Source organism: Conger conger, chromosome 1 (genome assembly GCF_963514075.1).
Source record: "Conger conger chromosome 1, fConCon1.1, whole genome shotgun sequence".
Lineage (NCBI taxonomy): Eukaryota > Metazoa > Chordata > Actinopteri > Anguilliformes > Congridae > Conger > Conger conger.
In genome coordinates this window covers 76,940,296-76,950,375 of record NC_083760.1, presented here as the reverse complement: position 1 = coordinate 76,950,375, position 10,080 = coordinate 76,940,296, and the positions used below count along the sequence as shown (strand labels likewise).

At 44.8% G+C, this 10,080-nt stretch overlaps 1 protein-coding gene across 1 annotated transcript; it reads right to left on the bottom strand.

Moving 5' to 3' along the window:
• Positions 1-489: 489 nt before the first annotated feature.
• On the bottom strand, positions 490-4,915 carry LOC133108389 (circadian-associated transcriptional repressor-like). Its single transcript, XM_061217898.1, has 6 exons — positions 4,683-4,915; positions 2,460-2,833; positions 2,249-2,324; positions 2,009-2,087; positions 1,573-1,714; positions 490-1,334 (listed from the first exon to the last, which is right to left on the bottom strand). The coding sequence occupies exons 2-6, from the start codon at positions 2,829-2,831 to the stop codon at positions 792-794; spliced, it is 1,212 nt and encodes a 403-aa protein (XP_061073882.1). The 5' UTR covers positions 2,832-2,833; positions 4,683-4,915; the 3' UTR covers positions 490-791.
• Positions 4,916-10,080: the final 5,165 nt, after the last annotated feature.

Sequence of the window (10,080 nt, the reverse complement as noted above, 5' to 3'; positions counted from 1 at the left end):
GGTTATGGTGTTGTTATTGGTTACCGTCCATTTCCCTCTCCTGATATATAATACGTGTACAATCCGTTTACACATATCACAAGCAAAGTGATGAACTTCACTGCTATCGGCTGTTGTTTCAGCTGCTGGAATCTAATGCAGTTGATCTTACAGTAGTGTTGTCTAATGCTCTATTAATGCCGATGTTCCTGTAATTGTGATGTTTAAGCTCCTTGGGGGGAACTCCACTTGACAAAAACATCACGTTTAAAAAAGGGCGGAGCAGTAGACCACCTTTTTTCCAGGTTTTGATTCTGTTAGAAATGAACCGCTTACTGAAATTCACATGGCAGTTCTTTTTTGCATAAAAAGGTCCTCATTGAACTTAAATTCTAAAAGTGAGAAAATGGAAGAATACGTCAAAAGCCTTCTTTGCCTGGTGCAAAAGCCACTCTCCCCTCCCCCTCCCCCTCCCCCTCCCCCCCCCCCCCCCGGTTTGAGTTCTGTATTTTTATTCTATATGCAGTTGTGAAATTTGGGAGAGGATTTTTTTTTTGTTGCAATATTGCTCGTTTAGATGATGTGAGGAATCTAAATAATTTCTCACAGTTGATGCTCCTATTGTGGTCCTCTGAATTTGAAAGCTACAATATCCCATAGAAGTCAAATACACTCATAAAAATGTGCACCAGAAATGCTTCATCACCGAAACGCCCCCCCCCTCCCCGTGCTCTATAAATGAGTGCATTTATAATAATCAAACCTTCCAAATGTAAACGCACAGCTTCTATAAGAACGCTGTGTTTTCAACATCAAGTCTGTGTGGCACTGTGCATTCTCACTCTCTCCACCCCACTCGACGGCTTCAACGCGGGTGGAAGGGACTGGCTCCGCCCCTGCCCAGCCTCACAATCCTCTGTCTCTGTGGCAACAGGCTGGCTCTGGCACGCCACTGGCTGGCACTGCGGGAGGCGGAGCCGGCGGGGATCAGAGGAAGGTGTGGTGGAGGAGACGGAGCTGTCCTGCGTGGCTGGACTGCTGCTGGAGCCTCCGCTCTTTTGAGAAGGGCATGATTTCGGGGGGCCGACGACGGGGCTGGCGTGGACCCAGGCGGTGCTCAGCTCAGACCAGCGCGTGACTTTGTGCTCCGGCTTCTCCCGCTCTCCTCCCGCGTGGCCTGGGCCCTCTCCCGCGGGTCGTCCCAATTCCGCACCCCCGGAGAAGGCAGGCCGGGCGGGGCCTGACCCCTCCTCTCCCCCCGCGCCACCTTCTTCCTGCCCCCCTCGGTCGGAGCGTCCACCGCGCCGGGGCGGCGGGGGCGGGGAGTCGATGTCCGACCAGCTCAGCCTGCGTTTCTGCCAGACAGCAAAAACAAGTGTTACCCCCACACGCTAACAAGTAACCCCCTCCCCAAACAATTTAAGCCAAATAACAGACCAGACTGTCTGTATTGTCCTTACGGAATGTAGCAACAACACTACAGCAGTGGTATGTAAACATTTAATTGGATAACTGCCTCTCCGTGCCCACTGATTGGCTCACACTTCACACTCGCACGCAGAGGCCAGGGGGACTTGGGCGACAGCCCCTCACCTTGACGGGGATGTGCAGCTGGTCTCTGTGCTTGTGTGGAGGCGCGGAGTGTCCGCTGCCCGAGGGGGCGCAGGGGGAGATCTGGGGGAACCACAGCTTCAGCATCATCTCCACTTGTAGCAGGGTGTGCAGGTGCTTCCCTCTGTGAAACAGAACAGATTATAAATTATTACAGCTTAAAAATGACACATGCCTGCTGACGAAAATACAAACATAATCTATGAAAAGGGCTGTAGATGTGTACGTAAACATAGTAATTCATATATTATTAATTTCCCCAACGGATTGTATGCAGATCTGTTTTCAAATAAACTAAGAATGCTGTGCCATAGTGTCAGTGTTAGCCGTGCAGCCTGATAAGCACTCTAATCCAGTGGCTCTTACACTGGTAAGCTTACAATAAATACAAGTGGAGGTTGTGGTGGTTGGCTCTTACCCAATGGTAGGCTTCTGAAGAACCCCCACAATCCTTTGGATTCTGTCCATGGCAACACTTTGCTGGAAACTGCTCAGACCTGTCAATCAAAAATAAGCCCTATCAGTAACCTGCCCGTGTCCTTCTGTCAATTCATGAAGGGTGTAACCTTCGTACACAGAGCAGTATCGCACTGACACAGTCAAGAGGAAAACGGGTTTAAACATATAGTCAGAGCTCGGAGTGAACTCCAGCGCATACCTCTGTCGAATCTCCCCTTTTTAAGCCCGTTCAGAAGGTCCAGCAGAGGCCTCACAAACCCCTGCAGCTCCACACACTGAGAGGACACAAGATGGAGGGAAGAGGAGAAACATGAACTACATTGTACATTCGATTTCCCACACCACAACAGCAAGCAAGCACACTTACTGCCGACAACTTATTGATAACTGAGGAAATCAAAAGGACTAACCTTCTGAGCAAAGAGGTAATCCCCCTCTGTCTGAGACCTTCTCCCTCCCTCCTGGTCCTTTGCCCCGTTGGACGATGTCACCAGGGCGGAGTAGGAGGCGTTGCTGGGGCAGCGTTCGACCCGACCGCTCGTGAGCAGGGAGGACCGCTCCTGGTCTCCGAAACCGTCTAAGGCCCATTGCGAGGAGGGGCTGCTGGAGCTCCCTCTGTCCAAGCAGTACGAGGCCCCTCTGGGCCTTCCTCTGCTCTCGCTCTCCGACAGAAAGACGCTGCCCTCGTCCTCCGTGTGGTCGCCGTCGCTGAACAGGAAGCTGTCACTCGAGCTCAGCGAATCGTGGGAGGGTTGGGAGGAAGTACTGCCTGATGACTGCATCACTGTGGATAAGGAGAAGAAAGCCCTTTAACATTTCAGCCAAAATAATGAAAAACAGAGAAAGAAGGGTAAGAGAGGGAAATCAAAATCACTTTTGATTCGTCTCTACTTGCCTGTTTTCTTTCTCCCATTAATCTATCCTTTCTGTCCATTTCTGCCCATCAGTCTTTCTGACTGTGTCATTAAGTGCCTCTACAACCAATCTCTACGAGGGTGGGCTTGCCAAAGAATGAGTATGTCCTCATTTGATTGAAATCATTAGAAAAAAATAATGTCCGCATAAATATAGTAACACCTGACAGAAACAGGAGTGTCGCGCTTCGGTCTATTTTTCTGTGGGTATATTTATGAGAAAGCAGAGGAAATAGCGCTGGAGTGGATGTGGAGGAGTCCTCATTAAGATTGCAGTAGAAACGTGAGTGCAGGGGGCTGCTGGTGTAAGGTGGAGCGGGGGGGGGCTGGTGGTAATGGTGGCAGTAGCAGCAGTAGTAATAGTAATGTCAGGACCTGTCACTTAACTCTCACCCCTCCGTCCCGTGCTCGTTCTCTCCCTCCACCACCCCCTCTTTCTCCCCCCGATTCACACACCAACCCCCATCTCTCATTCTCTCCACATTTCTCCTCTGCTACACGTCTCACCATATAGATGTGTCCCTCTGCCCTACACCGACACCGACCCCCACCCACAACCCCCACACCCACCCCACCCCCCACTCGCTCACTCCCCCCGGTTCTCTCGGTCTTTCGCTAATCTGGGAGTCCCCGCTGGTCTAAAATTGGACGGACAGGAAAATTAGAAATAGGGGTCACACCAGCACTCTGGGTATTCAGCCCAGGCTCCCTGGAACAGTGCGAGCTCTACCCTCATTAGAGAGAGCCTCACAAGAACCTCTTCCAGGCACAAGCACCATCTCGCTGGAGACACTTATGGACCAGTCACATCACGTTGCTATACATGTTTGGTACGAAAATGAAATAAATAAATTATACCAAAAGAAAACAGTACACAATAAAACAAACGGTTAAGCATGTGCATGTACGCACTGACACACCCACGTACATAGTATGCCATCGCATCCAGCCAATGATAGGCTTACGAGAGTGAGCATACCGACGCAGAAATACCTATGGAAGTCTACCTGCCTCTGTCCCTGCTCTCCTTTCCCTCAGCTCTCTCTCTCTCCCTCTCTCTGTCTGGGCTTACAGCTGACTTCCAGTAACGTTATGTCTGAGTGTGCCTGCCTCGCAATGTGACCATACCTCTGGACATGTGTTGTGTATTCACGGCATAGGCATTTCAAACGTATGAAAACACAACAAATCCTAGCACACAAACTTCCAAGATCATGAAGGACATAAGTTAGCTAAATGCAAAGCTGAAAAGTCCCTCAAAATTCTGTTGGTATTTTACATTTCACTGGTTTGCTTTTACTAACTATAACTTACTGTTTTGCAATAAGCTACTATAAAAAAGATTCCGGTAATCAAGACCACAATATTTATGATGTACAAATTGTCTTTCTTTCTGAGAATCTCATTCTATAAGGTTAATGTGCAATAACCCCTAACAATTTTAACAATAAAATTAGACATCCGAAAAAATATAAATGAGGGCTATCTGTGGCGTAATCGTCGTATTAAAACGTTACCAAATTGTCTTACACAACCTATCAACAAAACAGGTCTGAGCGTATATAACAACTAATATAAAGCGTGAAAGAAGTCTTCAATTCAGCCAAAAAGGACAGATAATTTCATCTATAACTAAACTGCAGCAACGTTAACACGTTAACGTTAGCTATCTATCGTTAGCTATCCTTCTAAGTTACAATTCAAAAGACATTTTCTCACCTTGAACAGAAGACACCAAAACAACAAGGACCTGCCCCCAATGGCGGATACAATACTTTTCAACTGCAGGTAATCGTTTACAATCAGGCGCATATATTTTCTTTTAAAAATTCCTTCAATGAGTGGTGCCCCGGTGCCCGCTTCACCAGTCTGGGTTCACAACTCGCCTTCTCTCGTTGCCTCTTTCTTTCTCTCCCCTTCAACTGCCCATTGCAAGCGTCAACATGTGCAAGGCTACACGTGCCGATCTGTGTGCAGGCCACACACGACCAATCATTGGCTGGCTGCCTGACAGCCCCTGTTCCTATTGGTCAGATTGCTAACCACTGAGCGATTCACTAGTAACTGATTGGATATTGCCTGTTGTACTCGTGGCCCCGCCTATACATGTGGCATCCGTGTGTAGGGCTGGGTACTACAGATACACACGCGTCTACGCAGCGCACGCACGCCCGCCCTCTGCGCACGCACGCGCGCCCGCCCGGGCACTCACTGACAAGGCTTAATCCATCCATTATAAATGTGTTTAGTGTGTTCTATTACAGAAGAGAAGTATAGACAATAGTTTATTCACAGAAAAACTGCTTGTTCAACGCATCATTGTTTGAGTAATATGCACGCGCGCAGGCACACCCACACAGCTCCTTAAATACAACTATGAATGCTCACGACTTTTGCAGTATTCTTTTCGAATGCACCAATATTGACTAACAGACAGAAGTATCAATGACTAAACAGCATATTTATGATTAGTTATAAATACAAGGGAATTTACTTGCTTCTTGCTGTATTATATAATTTGTACAATTAGACACAACCGTCGAATGAGTGACTTTAAAAAGTGTGTTTTGTTGCATACCTTTCAAATAGCACTGAATGGCATTTTTCTCTGAAATGTATAATACAGGCATAGAATCATTATTTCTCACATTCATCTCATGGCCGAATCCTGAAGCTTTTCATGACTGCAGTGTGCAGAATCACAATCCCCAGGGTCAGCTATGCCGACATCCATGTCTGCTACACCGGCCACTGCCAACTGCAAATAAATGAACCATACTGTGGGATGAAGGATAATTTATTTTATCTTTCTCTGCTGAATGTTTGTGAATGCAATGCATCTTTCCCAGGTGGAGGCATTGTCATTTTGTAATCTTGAGCCAGGTACTTAACCTAAATGTGCAGCTGTATAAATGGATTGTGTGTGAGGACTGTAATCTGTGTGAGTCGCTCTGGATAAGAATTTTATGTAATCTTTACTTGTCCTTTAGTTTTTCTGCATTTAAACATATTTTTCACAAAGTTGTAGATGAATAGAAATCACTGTGATTTATTTTCATTCTGCCTGTATGTAAGTGACAGAATTACTCATTTCAATAAAGCAAAATACTCTGCTGGAAGCACATTACATTCCCCTTCGAGCCAGTCATTCGTTGACGTTACTTCTAAGCTCAGGAAGTGCCTCTTACTCCCTCTGCTGCCCCATTTCAGTACTGCCATATAAAATGTTATTAATCAGATTAATTTAACTTCAAAGAATATAGTGCACGTCAAGAATGCATTATTACATTATTTTGTGCCCAAAATAAAGGGCGCCACACCACTCTTTCCTCCACAGCACACATGCACAGTCGGGTTACATAACGATAAGAGCCGCCCGGCGAACAAGCCGTTGTTTGAATTCCAGCTGACTGTGGAGAGGTGGGAGCTGGCGGCTCTGCCTCTCCCCCTCACTGTGAGTCATTTACTGGGGACGGGGACTCCAGTAATCCGAGGGGAAGGCAGCCGCATACACTCCAAATGTGCCCGCCTATTCCCCGATGATACAGCGGGATAAATATGGATTATGACATAGAAAGAGAGGGAGGAGCATGCTTGGCGATATCGTAAAGCAGAGAAAATCACAATGACAATATGCGGTTAATGCTGACAGTGTCATTTGTGTTTGTGTGTTGCCTCTATCTGTAATGTCTGTTTAACGTGACTGGTGTAACTGTCACAGGTAAAGGAGGATATAGCCCCGGTGTTAACTCAACTCTAATAGAGTGTACATTAGTCCAATAGGCAGGAGTGCCAGAAATGGGGGTGGGGGTAGGATTGAGGGGGTTAGGACAATTCCAAGGACACTGACTGACAAAACTATTAGAACATAAGATTTTCTAGGGTGGGGCTAGAGTATGAGATATTTTTATGGGGCCCAAAATCCCTGGTGGTGCGCCTGACTTTAGGGACCACTGTCACAACCTGACTGAATAGCCCTGTCAAAATGGGAGAAGCACATATTTTACATTTCTTCACTTGTTTCCTTCTATCTGGAAGTATGGGCAGAGGAGACAGGTGGAGGAAAAGAGGATAAATTATTTTGAGTATTGGGACGCACCCCAGGAGACAGGTGCATCTTACCTTCTCTGGGAGCACTAGCCGCAGGTGCTCCCAATTGTGCCAGCAGGCCTCTGCTCTGCCCACCTGTGAAGAAACGCAGCACTGCAAGCAGCCCTGGTAGACAGAGCAGGGGGCTGTGGCCACCGCATACAGCCTAACCTATTACCGCAAAATGTACTCGATAAGAGCTTAACAGTGAATGCTTCACAGTGTAACACCCGACAGCACACAAGGGTAAATACAGCATACACTTGTAAGTGACAATATAGCATGGATTGTGATTTTGTGAATGAACAGATTTAGATGAAAGATGACAAATCCGAAGGTAGGACTACTGCAGATATCAGTGAAAATGACATGAAACTGAACCTACTCCCCTGGCTCTGTTCCTTCTGTTGCCATCTCCTTCTTTCACTTAAGGGAAATTTCCTGGTCCTCTCTGTGCAGAAAACTAGCTAGATGACATCCCCTCACGTGGCTGTCAATGTTATTGGTCCGGTATGGTGGGGGTGTGTGGTTTGGCGAAACTGAAGCGCACGCGCTTGCACATGTGGAAGAAAGAAATACAGCCAAATGTTTAACAATCTGTCCGCATTGTATCCCAAATGTTTATCAATGACAGCAGAGTATGGTTCAAAAATATTTCTGAATTGCTGAGTGTTGTTAATATACAGCTCATGTCGGCTGAAGCAAAGACGCTTTACTAATGCATTTGTGTCTGACAAAGAATAGGCTGACTCATCCGCTCATTAGCACAACGTTGAGAGACATATAACACGGGAGTTACATTCCATACAGCTCAGAATTAAATTGTGTAGATCTGATGACGGAAGCGCTACGTTGGTAATTAAGATCGCAAGGCAGATGCTCAGATCTATCGCTTAAGTCTCGCACAGAAGACGCAGACATGTCTCTCGCACAGAAGGGGAATGCGTTCTTTAACAAGCGAGCACATGTTCACGAGTTGCTGCGTCGGAGATTTGTGAATGAAATCCAATAGCTCCGCCTACGGGCCACAGCTGAGCCAATAGACGTCGAGGGAGACGTTTCACCACACCCCCCAAATATTCCGGTGACCAATGAAAAACGATGGTGTGTTCGGTCTGTTGCGTAACGAAATTCAACGGGTGATACAGTTGCACGTTTGAACTGACCAGAGTGAATCGTGCTAACAGGAAAAGAAAGGGAGCAGGAGGAGGTTTCACGAGTAGAAAGAAAAACATGATACAACACCTAGGAAATAAGTCATACAAATTGTATACAAACTAATGTTTAACACGCATAGTAGTTTTAATATGCTTTTAACGTATCTATATGTAAATGAATGACATGCACTTCCCTTACTATTTATTCTTTTATTTTATTTACTATACTATTATTATACTATACTTTTATTTTTTATACTATTTATTATTTTATTTTATTTTTTCTAATTGTTATTATTCATTTCGGCTATTTTGGTCGACTAATTTACAGGGCTATAACGCAGGAATAATTATTTCATGAGCAACTAATGAGTTTCCAACCACACAATTTAAAAACAAAACTAGAAAATTGCACCTGAAATTATAACTCTTTTCAGTTTTTGAGTTTATGAATCGTAGAAGACCTTTCTTGTTTTTTATACATAGAATAATTCACAAATTGTTATAGTCCCTGTAGTTATTATCCATGTATTCAAAATGTCGTCAACTCCAACAAAACCATGTATACCTGATAACACTTACAACTGACCACTATACTGTTTTCTCATTCCATGGCTGCAGTGGCCTATGTCAGTTTCGGGGAGTGCAGATTTCAATGTGTGTCCACATTCTACCAGCCACCTCGTCCTTTCCCTCTGGAGCCACCCAGTCGTGAGGCCAGAGCTGTGAATTGTGTTGCTGGAATCCACTTCATAGGCAGATTGTGCAGGCAGCATTCAACTTCATAAAGATGACAATTATCGTAATCGTTTTCTCAGTACAAACGGAAGAAACGATGTCAGGTGTTCTTTGTTCGAAAGTAAGGTAAAGCTTCAGCAAGCCAAGTGACCACTGTGCAAGCAGAGTGTGTATGGGTTAGGTAGGACAACAATATCTCTGCCACGTTCTCGAGTCATGTGGAGTTTTTGGGCACGACCAGCCTCCAGACACGGTGAGACGAAGCATGTCTTGTAACTGAAAGCGGTCAATTCAATAGAATTTTAAATACAGATCTTTATAGTGCCAGCCATTGAAAATGTATTTCAAAGTTGGCACGATTATTAATCAAAGGACTGCTCCATACATGGATACTATTTTCATTTGGCGCATGTCATAAATAACGACATAACTTAAAGACTAAAGCAAATGGCTATCATCCGGACAAACGTAGATAAGGAATGTGCAGAGATCTAATAAACACGTTTGATAAGATACACAAAACCTCGATTTCTCCCGTGAGCTACAGGCTCCCCCTTGTGTATACTTTGTGTAACAACATAGAAAAGTATATTCTTGTATATTATAATTTCGTTTCAAAGGTGAATTATACGACTTGCAAGTCCGGTATTTCTGTAACCTGTTTAGGAATTTATTTCGATTTTTCGACATTTGAAAATATCTGCTAAATTATAATATGTTAATTATAATCAAAACTTTTGTTTCCTGTACGACGGGTTGCTCACTGTCTCACGTTAGATACAGGTAGCCTAAAGTAAAAAGAGAGAGAAAGAAGTTACAGGTACGGTAGGCCTATAATAAAACTAGGAGTTTGGGAACGTCAGGGAAGTAGGTGGCTAACTGAGGAACTGGTCAAATGTAGTTACATACACAAGGACTAACCAAACTAACCCCTGTCCAGATTATACTGTATCTACAGAGTCTATATTCCTTCTTATAACTTACTAACTAACTAAAGTAAGCGTTTATATTGCCACGCAGTAAACATCCAATGAAATTTCCCAATAGTTAGCAGCTTATACCATATTAATTAAACTTGACTAAAATAAAGACCTGTAATTAATGATTATACTTTGTTACCTTTTGGGATAGGG

What these genes read in the sequence shown, in the direction of transcription:
- LOC133108389 (XM_061217898.1), bottom strand. Translation starts at nt 2,831, where the DNA reads ATGCAGTCATCAGGCAGTACTTCCTCCCAACCCTCCCACGATTCGCTG. An exon ending in ATTACCTCTTTGCTCAGAAG is followed by an intron (nt 2,325 to 2,459) that starts GTTAGTCCTTTT and finishes GTGTCCTCTCAG; the next exon opens with TGTGTGGAGCTGCAGGGGTT. An exon ending in AAAGGGGAGATTCGACAGAG is followed by an intron (nt 2,088 to 2,248) that starts GTATGCGCTGGA and finishes TTTGATTGACAG; the next exon opens with GTCTGAGCAGTTTCCAGCAA.